Genomic DNA, 20,714 nt, shown 5'->3' on the forward strand with positions numbered 1-20,714 from the left:
GAGTGCGCGCAGCCGCGGCGCGCCTTGCGCAGTCCGAGGAGCAGTAGGGAGGGGGCGGGGCATCGATCTATTATTCCAGCGCCACAGAGACAGACAAACAGCAGGGGCGGTCCCAGGTAGATCTGAATCCGAGCAGCACCTGGACCGGTGCCCAGTTCACCTGCCGGGCCGCGCCGAGGCCCCGCCCACGAAGAAATAACAGACAGTCAGATAAATAGAACAAGAATAAAAAAGTTGTAAGAGAATAAAGTGACGCTGCAGTCTCTGTTAGAAAGTTTTAATAGTGTAGACAGAGAGAGAGAGAGAGAGAGAGAGACAGAGGGACAGAGAGAGAGAGACAGAGAGACAGAGGGACAGAGAGAGCGAGAGGGACAGAGAGACAGACAGCGAGACGACCTAAACAGTAATTTATTGGTAATTCTGTTGTGGATCTTCAATCACCTAAAAATGAGAACTATTGACTCCTGAATATAGAATATTGATGTTGTCCTCTGTCCCTCCGTCCTCTTGTCCCTCCATCACATTTGGCCGTCTTCCGTCCTCCTCTCAGAGCCGCTCCTCGCTGGCTGGACGGGCCTGTGTCCCCGACAGAAGACAGTCAACCGAGCCGTCTTTATGGACCTGGGCGGCCGAGGTCCGAGCCGGGCCTTCAGCGGTGCAGCGCCGCCCGCCTGACCTCGGGGGGAGGAAGTTTGTCTGGAGAGAAGGGACAGGGACAGGTGCAACAGGTGAAACAGGTGAGACAGGTGAGACAGGCGGACTGCGCTAAGTGAATGCTAACGTGCTAGCCGGTTACCAGAGCCGAGGACAGGCGAACCCGGAGCCTCAGCCGACTCCGGTAGACGAAGAATCCGACGAGGAGGAAACCAATCACAGACAAGGAACTCAGCAGGCCGTAGATGGCGCCGTCTGCAGCGGGAGAGCGTTAGTTCGGTCCCCCCCCCCGATGAACAGCTGATCCGGTCCGGGTGGCGTACCCGAGTCCGCGGGGGGAGGCGGGCTGGTGAAGGCGCAGTGGGGGCCGCCGGCGATGGCGTTGGAGTTGAACAGGGTCCTCACGGCAACGGTCACGCAGTACTCCACACCTGGCTGCAGGTACGTGATCCGGATCTGGTCCCGGTAACGTGGAGTCAGCGTGAACTGGAGCGCGGAGAGAGAAGGGCCGTCTCACCAGGACAACAACCACAGAAGAAGAAGGAGAATCCCTCCGCCCAGGTTCATCCGATGACATCATCGCTTCCTGTTCTGAAAACAGTCGACCTCTAGTAACCTCTGAGACTCGCGCGTCGAAGGCCTGACAACATGCTAGACGTGTAAACGGATACAGACGCTTCCTGAAAGTCAAAAACGACGAACTTCACGCGACAGGAAGTGGTTTTCTGCACCCGATCACCTCCCGTAATCCGATCGCCGACGGGACTTTTTTTAATCCTCGCATCGGGACCGGCGTTTCCTCGATCACGACTCGGCGACAGGAAAACGTCGTTCAACCACGCGCTCTGAAGAACACACGGGCGACGTTCCGTGGTCCAAAAGTCGAAACGCAACGCGGCGAGACAAAATGGATCCCGCCGCCGCAAGTAGGGTCTCCCAACTGTCCCGGGTCCTCGAAGTAATTAATGTCCAACAGAGGACAGGGAAGAAGAAAGGTCTACGAGACAGTGGTGAGGACAGCCATGATGGACGGCTTAGAGAAAGCGGCTCTGAGGAAAGGACAGGAGGCGGAGCTAGAAGTGGAGGGAGTGACCAGGTTGGACAGGATTAGAAATGAGACAATCAGAGGGACAGTGAAGGTTAGACGTCTTGGAGACAAGATCAGAGAGACCAGACTTTGACGGTTTGGACATGTCCTGGACAGAACGTTTCGGATTCGTCGATGCCCTCGGGTCTGTTGACTAGACATGTGGGTCGGCGTCCCGGGACGTACCTGAGCGCCGTCCCTGGTCCTCTGCACGTGGACCAGGAGCTCCCTGTGCAGGTCCTTCAGGTGCTGCAGAGGCCGGGAGGTCGGAACGCTGAGCTGCAGCAGCAAGCAGTTCCCGCAGCCGGAGACGGACACGCCGGGCGGGCCCAGCACCGCTACAGGGACACGGGCTCATCAGAACCGGTTCATCCGGCGTGACGCACGAGTGTGTCGGTGGTTCCTCACTGTCCGCCAGAGGCTGGAACGGCCTGGATGAAGTCCAGTCGGACGTCCGGTTGGGCGCGAAGGCTCGGACTCGGGCCCGGTAGTGATCCATCGGGTTCCTGAAGGCTCGGGTCAGGTCACACGTCTGTCCCGCCGTCAGGCGCGAGCAGCCAGCCACCGCCGTCCACGAGTTCTTCCTCCGGAGCGAAAGGAGACACAAAGCGATTTATGGAGGACGTTAAAGACTCTGCGTGGACTTCGTTCATCCTGCGAGACCGTTGAGGGACAAAAAGGAAAAGGAGTCCTCTGATTGGCCGACTGTCCCCGTGTCGTGACGGCCTTGACCCCGTCGTCGCTGTCGGGAACTTCAGAAGATAAATCTGACTCCTGACCGAATCGGTTTCTGCTCCAGATCCAGAGAGCAACCCGGACCCGGATCCGGATCAGAGTCCGATGCGTGTCAGAACTCGTGAGGACGACATTGGATCCAGATGACGGGAGGAGCTTCCCTGGATTCTGGTAGAGATGAAGAGCAGCCGGAGTCTGCCTCGCCTGTGTGCCTACCTGAGGACCCCCACGGCGAAGCGGGTCCCGGTGGGCGTCTCCGGGCCGGGCGTGAAGCGGAGGGCGTGCTCCATGTTGAAGGAGAGGATGGTGACGTCGGCGGGGGCAGGGAGGACGACGGCCCTCACTGCAAGAGAAATAATCAACCATTAATGTGCAGCTCCTGCATGGAGTCAGGTAAACAACAGGTAAACAGGTAAACAGCAGGTAAACAGGTAAAGAGCAGGTAAACAGGTAAAGAGCAGGTAAACAGGTAAACAGCAGGTAAACAGGTAAACAGCAGGTAAACAGCAGGTAAACAGCAGGTAAAGAGGCCCGACGGCTCCGCCCCCGTTACCCAGATGCAGATGCAGCAGCAGCAGCTCCAGCAGCCTCATGACGTCTGAATGACGGATGATGAGGCTCCAGTTGCAACATATAGACCGTGGGAGTGGGCTGGGGGCGGGGCTACCGGGGTTCACGGCTGAGTTTCGGTTTCCTCAGAAGTCCCTCCCTGCGCTTTCACCCGTTGGACCGACCGGAGGCTGCTGCTGCTCTACGCGAGTTCTATTAGCAAAACAACAACAACAAAGCTTTAGTTTGTGTGTTTCTTTATTAGCGGTGAAAAGTGCATGTTTATGGCTGAACACTGAGCATCGGCTCTTTGCATCAAAGGAAAACGGACATTCCAGAAGGAACTTTAGATCATTTTCAGAGTGAAAACTGTAAACAAAACAGAAAACAAACAAACACGATGCTTGGTAACGCTGATCCAGTGAAACACGACCATCAGATCTGATCAGACGGCTGGGATGCAATTACTAATCCATTATTGATTATTGACAGATTCCATGATTTGCTGCTCGTGTTACTTTAGAACCCAAATCAGAGGCTGCGTTTCATTAAACCGGACCAAACTCGAACTTTCGGCTTTTCTGTGACGCTTTGATGCTTCAATGTTGGATCAATTTCACCAAACGTTTTACAGCATCACGATCAATCAGTACTGAAAGGCAAAAGAACATCGGCTAATCCACTAGCTACTGTTAGATAACAGCTAATGTTAGCATTTAGCATCTTCCGAGCTAAGATCAGTGATCAGTGTTGCACATTGGAGCTAAATGGACATGTGTGATGAGCCGTTAGCGGCGGCTAACGTTACCGTTTAACGATAAAAAAAGACGCAGAACTAACGGCACGCTTTGTTCGTTCAAGCTGTAAAGTAATAAAACGGCGTCCGTCCACATTCATGACAGCAGAACGGCTTTCGGTTCACAGTAACGGACCCACCAGAACACTGAAGGCAAGGCCGGATGCTAATCAAGCTAACATTAGCTTATAAATGTGGACGATAGGAACACATCTGTATGCAAAGTCAACACAAGTTTGGTAAAAAAAAAAAAAATCATTTTAGAAAATGAATTCTTAGCTACAGCCGCTAAGCTAATGCCCGCCGTGTGAGGAAGGTGAACGAGCTCTGGAGAGGTGGATGAAGAGGTTTTATTTTCATCCTCATCTTCTTCAGTTGTTCCTGAGAATGCTTCTTATATAACTAATAAGCTACAGCAGAACCTCCGTCAGCCTGAATCGATGAAGACTGCGTCCTCATTTTGAGTGGACTGGCCCTTTAAGGTGTCGGAGGTCAGTTCAGCAGCTAGGTGTTAGCTTAGCCTCACCGGATCGTTAAAGACACAACAACGAATGAGCGGGAAATCCAAGATTTCTACGGTCAGTTCCGAAAAACACTTGGATGCCCGATATATCCAGAGTTGTCCTCCTCTTCCTCCTCTTCCTCCTCTTCCTCCCCAACAGAGCGTGGAAGCGTCTCTGATCCGCTCTCCTCTATTTCCCACGTTTGTGTCGGCAGAACCGAAGCAGCATCCTCTGAAGCACAAGAACCCTCATCGTGCGATCGCTCCTCCTCCTCCTCCTCCTCCTCCTCCTCCTCGTCATTCCAGCCGAATGTTAAAGTGCGGAGGTTGACCTCCTCGTCGCCCCCGCCTCCCGCCGCCTCCTCCTCCACTTTATCTGGCTCTGTTGTGTCTGGAGGAGGCTCCGACGCTTGGCGGTCCGACTCCCAGCGTGAGGTCTCGTTTGAAAGAGGAGGCGAGTCCGACGTTCGGTAGGAGGAGGAGCACGGCGGGGGCTCACGCACGGGCAGTAAAGGAGCTGAAGGGGGGGGCACGAGGCGGTTAAGGTCCACCTTTATCGTGTAATGTCCTCCTCCTCCTCCTCCTCCAGTCTCGCCCGTTCCGTTCTCATCCGTTAAAGTCTGGTTGCTCCCCATTTCACCTGAAGAGGGCGCCATTGGCTTCACGTACAGGAGGGAGGCCAGGGAGACGCAGGACGGAGCGAGAACCACCGTCCTGTCGAGGTGACGGATGGACGTCTGAGACAAGAGACAAAGAAGACGCAATCAATGCCAGCAGCTGGACCAATAATCGATAACGCCGTCAGACAGGAGAAGAAGAATCAGCGACTGCTGAAGGTCCTTCAAGGTCGCCTCGTCCTGATGGGCCGGAAGGCGCGACCCGCCCCCTCTCTCTCTCTCTCGCCCTCTCTCCCTCTCTCTCTCTGAAATCCCCCTCGCATTAAACGGAACCCGCTAATAAAGGGTTAACGGTAACCGCCGCCCACACACGGAAAAGTTGCTCGCCGCTGAAACTGGAACAAAAGCACCCAACAGACATTTTAACGCTGCGCGCGACGCTAGCTCGGATGCTAGTCTTTCTGAGAAGCGAGGAGGAGGAGGAGCCACGACGGCCTCCCGCCGCTCCGCCCCGAACTCGAGCTTCCTGTTCGTTTACTCGGAACCGCTTCCTGTCGAACCGCAAACTCAAACGGAAAGAATTAAAGAACTCCTAACGGTCTCTGCGGCTTTGATCTTCACTTCCTGTACGCCTCACACGTGCACGACCTCAGATCGACCTCGGCGACCCCTGTTGTCGTTTCATCTGGAGTAATCCCGACGGGATTAACCCTGCGTTTCACGCCGCTACACTCACCAGGACGAACGGCGGCGGCTCCCTCCTCAGACAGAAGTAACCCGTGGCGACCAGTAGCGCCACAGCGACCACGCCGCACGACACCAGGAGGCACAGCAGGCCCAACAACAACCGGTCTGCAGGGAGGGGGGGGGGGCGTTTGATTTACACACCAGCGCGGAGACACGCCTGGTCCAGCTCGCACCACGTACCCGTGTCGTGGTCGGCCGGCACGGCGGCGCACACCGGCCGGCTGTAGTTGGACTTCCTGCGCACCCCGCTGCCCGAGAATCGGACCGAGACACAGGACGGTCGGCCGGGGGCCAGGTTGTCCAGCGTCTGTCTTCTCAGAGACATGGCGTCCTGTGAAAAGCGACGCGGACGTTAGACGAGACAAAAAAAAAAAAAACCCGGCGGGCCACGGAGGCGACGACAGCCGGAGCGCCGTACCCGGACGCTCTCCACGCCGCTGGTCTGGATCCGGAGTTGGTAATGGAGGGACTCGTACACGTCCCTGAGGTGCTCCGCGGGCGGCTGGAGGTCCACGCACAGGCGGGCGTCACAGGGCGCCACGGAAAGCAGCGGCGGGTCCAGGTAGGCTGGGACAGGAAGGAAGGCGGGAGAGGGACGCGTCAAATCAGAGAACACCTGCGAGTCCAGCGTCAGCCCGGCGCCACTCACTGTCTCTGATTGGCTGAAAGCCCGGATGGGTGGCGGGCGGCGACGTCCGCCCCTCCAGCACCGCCGCCACCCGGGTCAGGTACACCTGCGTCCGGTCAGAGAAGGCGTGCGTCAGGTCACACAGCAGAGGGCGCTGGACGTGCTCGCAGCCCGCCACCGGCACCCAGGAGGCCCAGCTTCAGAACCGGGAGACGAACGGCGGGTTAGATGACACCACGACAACGACAACGACAACGACAACGACAACGACAAACGCCGGGTTAGATGACACCACGACAACGACAACGACAACGACAACAACAACGACAACAACCGCCGCCGGCGCTCACGTGGTCGTGCTCATGGTGACCCGGTAGTGGACCCCTGAAGGCGTCCCGGGTCCGGGTTCCCACGCCAGCACGTGGTCGAAGCGGCTGGAGTTCAGCGCCAGGATGACGGGCCGGGGAAGTTCACTCATGGCTGGAAGACATCAAAGGCATCGTTTTCCTCCACGCCTCCTCTTGACCCCCCCCCCCCCCCCCCCACCGGGGAAGGGGCGGGGCGTATTTACTCACCTGCCAGCACCCGAGGCAGCCAGGTGAGCATCCAAACGAGAGCTGTCACCATGGCACCCAACGCATCTCCCTGGAACCCGGTTTCACTTTCAGTATGAACGCACAAATCTGGATCCGCCCGGCGCCCACACGTCACGTGACGCGCACCGGACGTCACTCTTTAAACTGGTTTCCGGGGTCGTTTGTCCGCTACTCACAATCCCATCCTCTCACAAACGCCATGCTAGTTTAGCGCGATGGAAACTTTCACTTTTACGTCCGTTTACTCCTCAGAAATCACCACAAACGGCGTCGATTAAAAACTACAAACGAGCACGGCGCGTCCCCGCGAAGCTAGCGGGCTAGCAGCGATGTTGTTGCAGCGTAAGCTAGCTCTGAAGCTACAGCTCAGAGGCTAACGTGTGAACGTCTTCCATCGGCTACCTGTCCTGAGCAGCGTTCCCCGGGTAACCCAGGACCGGAGCAGGCAGACAGACAGGCAGACAGACAGACAGCAGCCTTAATCTCCAGTGTGTTACTATCGCTACCGCCGCTACTGCTGCTGCATTCACGGAACTCCCGTCAAAACGCATTTCACCCTCTGGCTCATTGTGTTAGCATAACATGTCTGTTATTGTTGCATTGTCAAAAACGAACTTTGGATGTAACAAGAGATTGTTCTCTTATGATGTTATCTTGTTTTATTAGCATAAAATGTTTATTATTGCTTTCTCGCTAAATCGACTCGTTATTGTTGTTTAAAACGTATTTTTCCTTTTTTTTTTGTCCCGACCGCTCCTGAAGGCAGCATCTGTCCCAGTTTGCGATAGGAAATCACGTGACCTCGAAGAATTTGTGTAACCAAATTGAACTCTGTACAAACACTTAACTAGTATGAGAGGAAAGGAGGCAGGAACACAGACTAAATGTAATTTACTGGATTATAACTATTATATCTAATTATAATATTATATTTCTAATTATCTAATTTCACAGTATATGAAAATATATAAATAATGATCATTACTTGGAGAACAATCCTTGCAGAAAACCCCTAGCAAACGTAGATAAGTGATAAAACTGGAGGACGAACATGAAAGAATAAAATACTGGAGGATTCATGCTCAGACTTGTTCGGTCGCTGCCTATTGAGATTAAATCAATGGTGAAGTTGAATAGATTAACTGCTACAACCAACCAGTATTTCAAAATAAGAGCTCCAACAGTGGCTTCGTTATTGTCTTTATTGTCATTTTTGTGATACTCCCCGTTAGTGTGTTTGAACTGTTGTGTTGCTGCTAGCCTCTAATTGATCTGAACCAATCCGATGATTTTACACTAAAACAAACTATAGAGCGGATAAATTAATGCACCATTATTTATTCAACATTCATCCTGACGTATCACATCCTTAACTTAAACGCTTTACTTCTTTTAGCTCCGTCAGCAGCCTGGGCAAATAAAGGCGCCTGTATCTGCATTTCTAAATTCAAGTTTGACTTGTTTTTGAATAAAAAGCCCGGGCTGGGTAATCGCGTATATTTGCAGAAATAAAGAGGCGCGTCATGCGTGTCTCATATATCCAGAGAATTCTTCATCCTCCTCCTCCTCCTCCTCCTCCTGCATTCCAACATCGGTGGCCGCTCGTCTGACCTCATACCCGCTCCCAGCGAAGCCTTGCGTCACCACAGGTGTCTGGTCACATGACGCAGCCTGCGAGTCTGTGGGAATCAAGCGCTCCACGTCCGAACATCGGCTGCAGTTCGTCAGAGAGTCTCTTGCGTTCTGCTCCTCTTCCTCACACCGAGCGAAAGCGGCGAAGGTGAGTGTCAGCAGGTCGACATCGCCCGAGCTGTCGAACGCGACCTCATCCTGCCCCGCCTCATCCGTGACGTTCTCCTCAGGGATCAAACAGACCTCCGCTCCTTCAGCTTCCTCTTCGTCATCCTCAAACTGCCGTACCTCCTCCTCCGAACCTTGGGAGTCCCCTGAAGGGATCAGCGTTCTGTCCTCCGCCGCGTCAGCAGAACCCCCGCTGGGCCCTTCACCAGAGGACTGCGCTCTGGCTCCGTCGATGTAGACGGGAACCCCGCCCTCCTCTTCATCCTCATCCTCCTCCTCCTCGAGGTCGGAGCCCTCGGTTACAGGTGTTCTGGGATTCTGGTGCTTATTCTTCATCTCCACCTCTGGACTGAGGAAGATGTGGTCGGGAACTGTCCTCTCTGGCGTCAGGATGTAGCCTCGGCTCAGAGCCGCCTGGAGAGGAGAAGAAGAGGCCGTTCAACCGATGGGGCAAATAAAAACAAGAGAGGGCAACAGAGCGTTCCGATTGGACGAAACTAAAGACCTTCCCATCGCCTCAGCAGCAGCGAGTTCGACGAAACACACTAAAACCAGGACCGGACTAAAGCTGAAACCGCACTGACTCAGACAGGATCAACCACGCTAAGCTAAGCTAAGCTAAGCTAAGCTAAGATGAGCGGAGGTACGTTTGTTTCTTACTACTGGTCCTCTGGGCAGAGCTTCCTTCAGTTTAGAGATGAATCCGGTGTGGTAGAGAAAACACAGGAAGGCCGACAGGACAGCCAGGACTGAAAGCACGGTGGCAGAAACCGTACCTGCAACAAGAGGCCCTGAACACGCACACACACACACACACACACACACACACACACACAGATCTAGAACCTTCTGGTGCTGATCCAGGTCACCGTGTGGACGGCGTAGATCCAGTTCGATCCGGTTCGACCTGTGGAAGGCGAGCTCACCGCCGCTCGTCTCCACGCCGCTGGTGAACACACACTCCCTGGCCGACGGCACGGTGTTCCTGTTCAGCCTGATCATCGGGTGGACCTGGACGCAGTACTCGGTACCGCTCTGCAGGTTCTTCAGAGTGAAACTCCTGTCTCCGGAGTCGTACGTTACCTCCTGCACGTCAGAAAGCGTCACGAGAATCACTCCCACCGGAGGGAGATTTGACGGCGGGGTGAAATGGCCTTCCGACCTTTCCTCGGCGTCTCTGATAGACGACTCGGTACGTAGGATAGTAGAACGCATGGATATCCACTCCGGCCGCCGGCATGGAGATGTTGATTTGGATGCAGGTCCCACATCCAGCCAGGGAGAGCTTCGGAGGATCTATTAGGGCTTGGCACAAGAAGAAGTCATGAGAAATGAAACGGAACATTTATATACATTCGCGTTTACGTTGCAGTCTGAAACTGAAACAGGGTTTTCTTCTTTTACGTGATGCTCCGATTGAAAGCAATTCAAACTTCACATAAACTGAATGTAATGCATTCGATCACGTTAAAAACAATCATCCAAACGGACCCGGGCGCAGCGGTGCACTCGGCTGAAGGCCGCGTGCTAACACGCTCGCGTGAAGATGCTAACATTAGCTTATCGTGCTCATTATGTTGGTTTTTACTACATTATCATTTTCTAACTAACACAAAAACAACAAGCGCATGAATCCGGAGACGCCCGGGGATACGTACTGTCTTCATAAGGTGTGAACCGGACCGCGGCCGACGTGTTTGAGGTCAGGGTTCGCTTGTGGAACGCCTGGACCGTCAGCAGGTATTCCTGTCTGGGAATGAGACTCAGCTTCACGGACGTCGACGAAGACTTTAATAATAACCGTTTCCGCTTTCCTCCCTCCATCCTGTACCTAGAAAAACCAGATTCAGTGGTTTCTGTTTCAGCGTGGCGGGACAATGAACCCCTGTGTCAGTCAGCTGATGCAACAGCATGAGGCTATTCTGGTTTCTGATTGGTCCTAAAGACACACACACAAAACTCAAACCCAAGTTAATCCAGCAATCAAATAAATCCATGCTGCGAGGGAAAGTAGAATTCAAATAGGCGTCCAGCTGCTGAACTTTGCTGCGTCTTGTTCCTCTTCTCACTTTCACATCCTGTCGCCTCTCGGCTGTCTCCGTAATAAAAACCCAAAATAAGAACGCAGACGGCGTCCTAAAAGCGTCGCTCCGAATCTGAGGACACGTTTGATTCAGACGAAGAGGCTGGGCTTACAACAAAACGCCTCTCAGTTTATTTCGGCTTTTGTTTAGCTCAGATGAATCAGGACTGAATCACCCATGTTTGGTTGTTTGTTTGTTTGTTTGTTTGTTTGGTTGGTTGTTTGAGTCAAGCAAATGTTTAAGGCTGATCTGTGCGAGGATGGAAATTCTGTCATTTTTAAAATCTTCCTCAACATTATGAGCCTTATCAAACCTATTATTAATTGATTGATAAGGGGATCGTACCTTAATGTCATAATTGCATCCTTTCAGCTGTGTTTGATTTATCGTATTATACTTTATTTACATTATTTATATCAAAGATTTTTGTGGCGTTCAGCACGCAACCCCAGGAAACTCTGAGGTTAGAGAAAACAGAGCAGAATGTAATGGGGGGGGGCGTTTTCCTCCGAGACGACGGCATCAGACCAAACCTGGCAGGAAATGAGAACAAGACCGCGCAGGCAGAAAGTACCTGAAGACCTTGTAGCGCGTTCCTGGCGGGGTGCCGGGTCCCGGGTCCCAGCGCAGGACGTGGTGGAAGTTGACGGACTCGACGGTAACATTGACCGGCGCAGGGAGGGAGCCGAGCGCTGCGAGTGCGAGATGAGAGCCACGTGACGCGGGTACACAGACGCGTTTCACGCAGGTACACAGACGCGTTTCACGCAGGACACTTTATTACAGCTTGGAATACTTGCCAGAATGGAGCAGCAACACGAGAGAAGGAACCAGCGGTAAACAGTTCATCCTTTACCCTCATAAGGTCGCGCCGCGTTCATCTCCCTCCATAGACTGGACCGTTAGTGTCTGAAAACAGATACAGATAAACATAAACGCATGCCCCATGTCTTGGATTTGTTCATTTAAAACCATCTTATTTTGTAATTTTTCGTATTCTATCCGCCATTTGAAGCGCGAGACACTTCCGTTAAAGTTAATTCGATTAAATAAGTTACATTACATCAATATAAATATCAATGAGATAATAATAATCAACAGTTTGTTTTCTTATCGACTAGAAGTATTAGTAATAGAACAATATAGTCAAGCTGACGTCACTCTGGAGAATTAAGACATCAAATTCCAACGATATCCCTCGCTATCAACAATGACATAAATTAACAAGTTAGCTAGCGAGCTATAAAGTGCTGTTAGCTAACAGCTAAGCTAACAGCTAAGCTAACAACTAAACGTTCACTGTTTGGTGACTTACCGACAACTCGCTGGAGACTGACGGAGAAATTTCAAGTGTTTTCTTTCCTCCACCGAGTCTCCCCGCGACGTCATGACGTCCGGCGGGGTTTACGTCAAGCTACACGGAAAAACATAACTACTTCCGGTGCTCCAAAATAAAAGACTGAGTGACGAAATATTGAAACTCCACTCCGTAATTTACAGGAGTAAATTCTGTGCATCTGGACTCCTTGGACTGTTAGACCTTTTTAAATCACAATAAGTCATGTACAAATATGGATAAATGTGATTAAATAAAGTTAAGTGTCCAAATAATACATATATAATGAGTATAAATTCTTATTAATCTATTACATATAAGTAAATATTCTTTCCTGTAATAAATCACTTTCAAGTTACTGAATCAGTTCACACTGACTCATCATTTAAAAACATGCTATATTAAATGTACTTCTTAAGTTAAAATTCTTTAAATAGAAATTGGCACGTACTGCAAAATAAACTAATTAGAAATTTGTATTAAATATGTTTAAATGTGAAAAACGTGATTGTAAATAACCTCAACTTCCGCCCCGATAACTATAATCGCTTTTATTTTTAAACACAAGCATGTATTTCCGGTGTGAGCTCACTTTCCACACGTCACTTCCTGTTTTCCAGACCGAGGTGTGAGTCGATCTGCTCGCCAGAGGGCAATGAAAGGTACTTCTAGTTCCTGTAATACTTCCACGAGGTCTCCCGAAAAAGGACGAAACCTGCCCCGAAAATATTATTATTATTTAAACTAGAATTCACCACAAGGTAGGAACGGTACTCTCAAATAATACCGAGAAACAAGAGTCCTCTACTGCTGCTAGTTTACATTTACACCAGGGTTGAAATGTTTGAATGTTGCTCTTGTCTGCAGGTTGTCCAGATGACGTCACTGACTGGCACAAAGCTTGCAGGTTGGTTCACAGCTTCAATGCTGCAGAAACACTATTGAAGTGACATTAGCTGTTAGCAGGTCATTTAGCATCCTATGAAGTAATGCTAGTAAAGCTGTTTGCATTACGCTATTTATAAAGACAGTTGTACATTCGGGAGTTTTACAAACTGTATCTTCGGGAGTGCGAACAGGAAAGATGCTAATTTTAATAAAATAATCTACGAATCCTTTCTTTAGGGGTCGCGGTCAGAGCAAACGCGTGTTTAGAGTCAAAACGAAAAGCGAGAGGCGGTCCCGCAGGATGTCCCGCAGGATGACATCACGGGAACTCGACACAACCAGCGTCTGGATCCCGCCGTCTGACCTCAGCCCCGCCCCCGCCCGCCCTGAATCGACTTGTTTTCTTGGATCAGCCCAGCTGGAACATCTGGCGGCCTGCCGGGCCCCTCGGTCAGCTCCAGCCACGGCAGGCCTTTGTCTCACCCACCTCTCTGCTCAGGCTTTCCGTGTCCGGAGCAGAGCAGCGCTCGGACAGAACCATCTGGTTCTGGGCTCTCTGGTCGACCTGGACCGGCTCCAGCTGCTGCAGTACGCCGTGTTCTTTTTTTTATTACCCTCTATTGATCCCTGGGCAGGAATGTGTCCTGCTGGGTTCTCCTCTCCCCTACAGAACCTCCTTCACCGGGCCTTTTTCAACACGCCACATGTTGCGCTTCAGACGCCGGTTTCCGGAACACGGCCCGGCTCCAGCCCGCCTTCGTCCCCAACTGACTGTCTATGAAGGATAAAGCTGCCGCCGAGGAGGCGATACGTTTCTGATAGGACCAGGATGAGATGAATATCAGCAAAGGGATCCAAGGTGAAAAGAGATGTATTTCTAACAGAACCAGCAGAACCAGAAAGCACAAATGGAACTCATCATCCAATGGTTTGTTCCAGGTGTTCCTGTAATCAGAAGTCCAGCCCGTGTCCTGTCCAATGACATGAACGGAACCGGCGGGACGGGAGCTGACGCTTCCGTTAAAGTCGTCCCCCCCCCCCCACCCCCCCCCGGCTCCCTGGATCGACGGTAAGTCACGTGATCACGCCGAGGAATTTCCAAGGCCAGATGTGATCAATCAAAGGCGCCTTTGTGACCCGAAGGTGCTCAGACTTTCTGCACACTAAAGCGAAAGTCCGGCGTGCAGTTCAACATAAATACGAAGCCGCGCTAACGCGTCGAACGCGTTAGCGCCGGATCGGCCCTTTTTGAGTTCCTTACTCGTTAATAAATGTGAATCTTTTGTGTCTGTCTGATCTGATCAACGTTGATTGTAAGTAAAAAAAAAAGGGAATGTTTTAACTCAAAATTTAAGTGGCAATAAAACCAAAAAACATTTCAGTTGTTTATTAAAGCTACTTCTGTTACCCCGAATCTGGGTGGGAGGGCGGGGCATTTATCAAGAGCTTGGGGTGGATCCAGAAAAAACTTCCAGCATTTTTATTAATTAACAAAAGAGGATTGGGTAAACTTGACCGATTGGAATGTGACTGTTGGCGTGCTCCCTCTCATTAACCCTAACCAGAGCGCACGTGCACACGCACGTAAACCACCGTGACAACAGACATCAGTTAGAACACACGGCTTGAACAGCAGTTCCAAAAGTGTTAGCGTTAGCGAAGCGGATGGATGAAAGCATCAGTTCAGCTCCCTGGTTAGCGGTTATGATGCCCGACATGCTAAACGTAGCCGCCGTCTCTGGCGTTAGCGCTGAACAGGATTTATTTCAGCAGCAGCAGAATAGAAAATGCATCCAGAGACGGCGCCAGAATGACGGTACAGCAGACGGACATCCAGATCTGGAAGGATCCCTCAGAGGATGCTTCAGCAGCTCGTCCTGATGACATCACTCAGCGCCGCAATCCCGTTTGTCAGTAGACGACTGTGAAGAGGAGGGTCTCTGCAGCGCCTGGGGGCAAGCCCAGGTGGGGGAGGTTCTGGGCCAGGGCGCGAGCTGGAGGTCCCACCACGGTGTATGCCTTCAGGGCCGAGAGCCCGTTCAGAACCGCCAGATCCAGAAGAGTCACGTGGAGGGAGGAGGAGAGGTCGAAGGAGAGGGCCTCTAGTTCTGCTGCAACCCCTGCAGAGGGGGCGATTGTCATTTCCTGGTCGGGGTAGGGGGCTCCTGGCGCTGCGCTGTGGATCCCGAGGGTCCGTAGCCCGAGCAGAGCCACGTAGTCGCTGCCCATTGGATCTATTCCGCAAAAGGACAAGTGCAAATGCCCGACTCTGCTCCTGTTCAGCAGCTCCTGCAGGACCCAGAGCTCCTTCACCCAGACGGTGAGTCGCTCAGGCTCCCCGAGGCCAGCAGGGGGCAGAGCGGAGCGCAGCACCGTGTGGCATCTGCAGAGCGTGTTGGCCAGGGCCTCGTCGCAGTCCTGCACGGGTGACGAACAGCTGCAGTTCCGCAGGTTGTGGCTCGGGGCGCCGCTGTCGAACAGCAGCGCCACGTTGACCGCCGGAGGAGCGGCGGTTTCAGGGGCGGAGCTTGAGGTCTGGGTGCCGGGCGTCAGGAAGAGCAGCAACCACAGCGACCACGGCAACGGTGCAGAGGAGACTGTGTTTTGAGACATCTCCACGGAGATCACACGGACTACATCTTCGCCGAGTGGAGGGTCCGGGTCGTGGCGGGTCGGGGTGAAGCTGCGGACAGAAGTAAAGTTAGACCCCGAGTCACATCCCCGGGGGGGCAAACCTCAGCGGGGTTGGCCATTAGCTCGCCCTGCTGTGACTCCTCCCCCCGGCTCTTTACGCTCCGGGCCGTATGGTAACCTGCTTCTGCTTGGCGTCGGTATTTTTACACGCGGACGCCAGTTTAAGCCGACAGACTGTTGAATTCAGCAATCCAGCCCTCCCTCCCTCCCTCTCTCCCATGGGCGTGGCCCTTCCAGGCCCCGGGCTACCGCGGGGCGGCGTACGGTCGCTCATGAAAGCTCCTGCTGCGGTTACGTGGAGGATTAATGAAACACTGGCTCCTTTATGTCCTCGTTCCCCAACGCGCTGAGCGAGTCCACATTTTCCTCTTTAGGCGGGACAATCGTTTAGAGGAGGTCTGGAAAGAAAAACGCACGCGATGCGTTTTGGTACCCGAACGCAACCATTTCTAACATTTGAAGTCATTTCCCCTTCGGCCCCTCCGGCTGATGGATCAAACAAATGTCCAAATGGAGCTCTGGAACTCTCCGGGGTTCCCGTTTTCCACTACGGAGTGAACGTGGGAGCGTCTCCGACCTCGGCGGAGGTCTGAATCCGGCCCACGTCCCGTCTTACCGGGATCACACGAAACCCACAGCATGGATTCCCATCAAAGTCCAACAGAACCGACCGACCCAGATTCTGGGTCAGACCCCATGTGGATCTGGATCATGAAGTCCCACAAAGGGGGGTTCGTCCAAGTCCACGTCTGTCCACGTTGAGCTTCCCTTTCGTCCCGCCTCAAACGGTGGACGTTTTAAACTCTATAAATAAAGCCCACAGTAGCCGCCGCCCTCCGTTCACAGGCCGTCCTCTCCACCCGCCGCCGTCCCGCCTGATAAGTCACGGGCTCCCCAGCTGTCTGGCTCGCCCGCTCATTACGCCGCTCCCTTTCCATTCGTCACCGCTCCTTCCTCCTCTCCTCTCCTCTCCCTCTCTTGCCCCCCCCCTTTGCATCTCCATCGCTGTAATCCCCGCAACGGGCCGCTCCAGCTGCAGGGCCGGATGCTGGAACGATACGAGCGGCTCGCACATTCCTGTGACATCATCCGCCACCGCCGCCGCCCTAATCCCACCTTCCTGGCGCTCCCCTCACCTCGCTCAATGCTGCACACGTCAGCCAACTCTTCTCAAGGTCTCTCACTCCTCTCTCTCTCTCTCTCTCTCTCTCTCTCTCTCTCTCTCCACGTCCCTCCGAAATCTTCATTGTTCAGTCTCTACAATCGACTTGAACTTTAAGCCAGTTTCAGATAAGTCTCCTCAGAACACAAGCTTGGAGGAAGAGGAACAGCCGGGTGACCTAACCCAGCCTGACCCTTGACCTCTGGCGTGTGTTCTAGTCATAAAATGAAAAAAAAAGAACATTTGGTGCAGCTACGTAACTTTAAGGACGGATAAAGTCTTCATTGCCTCAACATAATTTAGTTCTAACAGAACCGGAGATATTTATATGTAGTCTGCTTCCTCTTTCATTCGGAGACTTCGTGGTGCGTTCAAGTGCAGCCCCTAAGCTCAGAAATACATCGCCTCTGTGCAGCTCTCATTTCCATGCGGCGGCTCCTCACCTCGCAACCGAAAGGTTTCAGACCCGACTCGCGAGCAGAGACGCCAGTCGGCCTCCGTTGGAACTGAATCACACGTTTGCTCCTCCCACGCGGCGCCGAGTTTCTATTCGTTTCTGTTTTCAAACACACGTTTATCTGAAACGGTGTTCCGTTTCTGCTCCGCTTCCTCCAGGCTTCCATCACAAAACGCCTCGATTCACGTCTGCGCTGCAGTCCACGCGCAGCGGGGGATGAACGCGGCCAATCGTGTTGCAGCACATGCGTGTTTATGTACATACGTGGACGGATCAGGGCTCCTTAAGGCGGCGCGCTGCCGGTTCCAGGACGGTCGACGCGGCTTCCTCGCGCGGCAGCGGGTTCCACATCTGTCTACGAGGTCGGCTGGAAAACCTCATCTGTCCGTCTGACAGCAGAAGAGAGAGGGAGAGAGTCAGGATGGAGGGATGAGAGAGAGAGAGAGGGAGAGGAAAACAAAGAGAGCCTTACTGTCTGGAGCCTGACGCGAGACGCGTCTCTTCGTATGTGGCAGCATGGCAAACACGCTTTGCTTTCTTCTCATCCTTTTTCCCATTTCCTCACTCCTTGGCTCCCTCTCCTCCTATTTTCGGGAACCGCCTCTCATTTTCCGAGACTCCCCCCCCCCCACATACGCACAGAACAGAAGTGTGTGGCGCCGTCCCGCGGCCCAGAGCATCGACACCACCGCTCTAAAGCGGTCGGGTGGAAATTCAGGAAAACGTAAAGGGAAAAGATTTTGGAATTTTTGTCTCCGTGATCCCAAAATGTTTGAATCCAAGAATGTGGGAAGGTCAGGTGAAAGGTCATCCATCAGCTGGAATGTGGATGAACTTCTGGTCGGGAAATCTGTCCACACTCACACCGAAACAGGCTGCATGTGTGCGTGTGGTTATTGTTGATTGTTGTCATGTAGTGTTTCAGTGAACATTGTTACCACGTGACGTAACGCTGCTGCGGTCATGTCATGACTTTTGTCCTGTAGCGCCTCCGTGTGGCAGAGCAACATTAAATACACTTAACAGAAATATAGAAATAGAAATGAGTTCGTCTCTCTGGTCAATCCATTAAAAAACTTCAGCTCCAATCCAGGAAGTTAAATCTACCTGCTTCCCACCAGTAGAGGGCGACATAACTAACGCTCAGAGGACCAAGAGACTCACATCGTCAGGAGAATGCGGCACACAAACGAAACATTTACAGTCACACGCGATACGCTTGCTGTCGTATTCCCACGGTCTGTGTGTGTATCCTGTTTTTGAGAGACCTGGAGTGCGACCGACGGAACCGCAGCAGCACGCACACACATCTTATCCTGGGTTAGTACGGCTGGCAGAGCTTTGTCTTTTATTAACAAAGAATTAAATATACTTGGCAGCTTGGGTGGGGAAAAACCTCGGCTCTACACCTAAATAGGATGGTTTCGGGTACAGGTGATCCCAGAAAATGCAGTGTGTAGCGACCATGTGGTCATGTGACCAGGTCTTTGATCTAATGGTGATCATGTGACCAGGTCTTTGCTGTAATGCGATCATGTGACCAGGTCTTTGATCTAATATCGAGGATATTGTTCTTCCTTTGATCTATTGAGTTCTGAAGTGTTTCAAAGCCAGTCCAGTCTATATATTACAAGGGAAACGAGAACAGGCACGTGTAATTCATACTGCAGGAACCTTGAGGTATCAACAAGTCTGAGCATCGAGAACATGTTAAAATCAACAGCTGGCATGTCCTCTGAGAAAACACCAGACCAGGACCATAAGCTGGAGTCATTTACAACACCTGTGACTCCATTTGAACAGGAAACAGGAAGTGACTGTACTCTGAGCGTCAGCTTCTCTGCGGTCATCGTGTCTGTCCAAAACATTCTGGACAAGATGGGGAAAGACGTCTGCGAGAGCAGCACGATTAAAATGGCAGCAGAGGAGTTGAGACTCATTGAAAGGTGCTTCTACCTGAACACGGAGGCGGTAGCCACAGAGATCCTTGCTATCATCGAGTTTGGGCAGATCCAGGAACCTGAGGACAAAACCCATGTTTGGGAGAAGGTGGCGGCCAATATCAAGGCCTTTTTTGTCCACACATATGCGAAGGAGTCAATCCTTCACCTTGTGGACAAAATCAAGGAAGAGTTCGACGTCACTATGTCATCGGAAATCCATCAACCTCTGATTTCTTTAATTGAAGCGGTGGAATATGTGGTTCAGGAAATAATCCAAGAAGCTAAGAAGATTGGGGACACTAAAGACTTTTATCCAAACGTAGCAGAGGAACTCGGCGGTCCGAGGTCCGAAGTCGTCAAACGGATGGTTGGTATTGTGTACCACCATCTCTCACATGATGTACCAAGGTTGGAGATCATCAAGCAGGCCGTAATCAGTGAGGTGCAGATGTTCACAAAGAAGATGGGGGACTGGCTCAACGCGCAGGTTCAACGAGAGCAGAAGAAGAAGGACCTCGTGAGCTGTGCAATAAAAAGTATCAAGAGAGCAACGGTTAGCCTTCGAGCGCCATCGGAGACCTGCCCCACCCTGGAGAGTGAGACACCGGCCGTCTCCAAAGACACCAGCAGCGACGCACAGCAACCTGCAGCGTCGCCACCTGAGCTCTTAGAGAGGCAGTGCCGGTGGATCATAATAGGTGTTATTTCACAGATCTTCCAGGGCACAGTCTTCGAAATTCAAAACATCTTGGACATCGTTGAGTTGCTGACAAAGACGCTTGTGACCCAAATGCACAATGCCAACATCAGCCTGCAGCTGAATCCTTGTCTGGTAAAAAAGATTGCCAAGGCTGTCTGTAAGAAGTTACTCAAAAAGATTGGCAACAAACAGACAATCCGCGCCAACCTGCTGGAGAACAAGACCGTCATCTTCAAAATGATCATCGAGGCTGTGATAAAAGGTCTGGAGAAAAAGCCCAACAGGTTTTGCCGCTTCCTCGTGTCTCTGTTTTGCATATCATTGGGCAACTAGTGACATGCATGATCTGAGATGGCTTAGTCGAGGGAAATTCCGACAAAGATTTTGAGAGGGTGGAGTGCCACCCTCCAGGTTGGGGAGGAGATCCTGCCCCAAGTAGAGGAGTTCAAGTACCTCGGGGTCTTGTTCACGAGTGAGGGAAGGATGGAGCGGGGATCGACAGACGGATCGGTGCAGCGTCTGCAGTGATGCGGACCCTGCACAGATCCGTCATGGTGAAGAGAGAGCTGAGCCGAAAGGCGAAGCTCTCGATTTACCGGTCGATCTTCGTTCTCCTACCCTCACCTATGGTCACGAGCTTTGGGTAGTGACCGAAAGAACGAGATTGCAGGTACAAGCGGCTGAAATGAGCTTCCTCCGTAGGGTGGCTGGGCTCTCCCTTAGAGATAGGGTGAGAACC

At 52.2% G+C, this 20,714-nt stretch overlaps 4 protein-coding genes and 1 long non-coding RNA gene across 6 annotated transcripts; all 5 read right to left on the reverse strand.

The window, feature by feature from the left end:
- Window positions 1–518: 518 nt before the first annotated feature.
- LOC137901953 (interferon alpha/beta receptor 2-like) lies at window positions 519–3,069 on the reverse strand. The gene is given in 10 exon segments (XM_068745988.1): window positions 519–587; window positions 589–653; window positions 656–696; window positions 758–765; window positions 797–909; window positions 978–1,140; window positions 1,928–2,079; window positions 2,150–2,325; window positions 2,693–2,819; window positions 3,030–3,069. Coding segments are annotated over 10 exon segments (954 nt in total).
- A 1,331-nt stretch (window positions 3,070–4,400) lies between these two features.
- Window positions 4,401–6,942, reverse strand: LOC137901954 (interferon alpha/beta receptor 2-like). The gene is made up of 7 exons (XM_068745989.1): window positions 6,891–6,942; window positions 6,666–6,795; window positions 6,337–6,512; window positions 6,113–6,254; window positions 5,868–6,034; window positions 5,677–5,792; window positions 4,401–5,060 (listed from the first exon to the last, which is right to left on the reverse strand). The coding sequence occupies exons 1-7, from the start codon at window positions 6,940–6,942 to the stop codon at window positions 4,401–4,403; spliced, it is 1,443 nt and encodes a 480-aa protein (XP_068602090.1).
- A 1,159-nt stretch (window positions 6,943–8,101) lies between these two features.
- On the reverse strand, window positions 8,102–12,187 carry crfb1 (cytokine receptor family member b1). Of its 2 annotated transcripts, XM_068746145.1 has the most exons (8): window positions 12,111–12,187; window positions 11,596–11,704; window positions 11,370–11,487; window positions 10,370–10,542; window positions 9,874–10,016; window positions 9,638–9,797; window positions 9,372–9,502; window positions 8,102–9,125 (listed from the first exon to the last, which is right to left on the reverse strand). In XM_068746145.1, exons 2-8 carry the CDS (start codon window positions 11,642–11,644, stop codon window positions 8,433–8,435), a joined length of 1,467 nt encoding a protein of 488 aa, XP_068602246.1. In that variant the 5' UTR covers window positions 11,645–11,704; window positions 12,111–12,187; the 3' UTR covers window positions 8,102–8,432. The 2 variants fall into 2 exon arrangements, with proteins under 2 accessions (XP_068602246.1, XP_068602245.1); XM_068746144.1 differs by having other exon boundaries at window positions 9,372–9,797.
- A 2,236-nt stretch (window positions 12,188–14,423) lies between these two features.
- Window positions 14,424–15,644, reverse strand: LOC137901956 (exosomal polycystin-1-interacting protein-like; the record flags this gene model as incomplete). The annotated part of the gene is made up of 1 exon (XM_068745990.1): window positions 14,424–15,644. A coding segment is annotated over one exon (714 nt), but the record flags the coding sequence as incomplete, so codon positions are not given.
- Window positions 15,645–15,646: 2 nt separating this feature from the next.
- LOC137902643 (uncharacterized) lies at window positions 15,647–17,879 on the reverse strand. Its single transcript, XR_011105732.1, has 3 exons — window positions 17,805–17,879; window positions 17,597–17,721; window positions 15,647–15,702 (listed from the first exon to the last, which is right to left on the reverse strand). It is a non-coding gene; the product is annotated as an uncharacterized lncRNA (long non-coding RNA).
- Window positions 17,880–20,714: the final 2,835 nt, after the last annotated feature.

This window comes from Brachionichthys hirsutus, chromosome 12, assembly GCF_040956055.1.
Source record: "Brachionichthys hirsutus isolate HB-005 chromosome 12, CSIRO-AGI_Bhir_v1, whole genome shotgun sequence".
Classification (NCBI taxonomy): domain Eukaryota; kingdom Metazoa; phylum Chordata; class Actinopteri; order Lophiiformes; family Brachionichthyidae; genus Brachionichthys; species Brachionichthys hirsutus.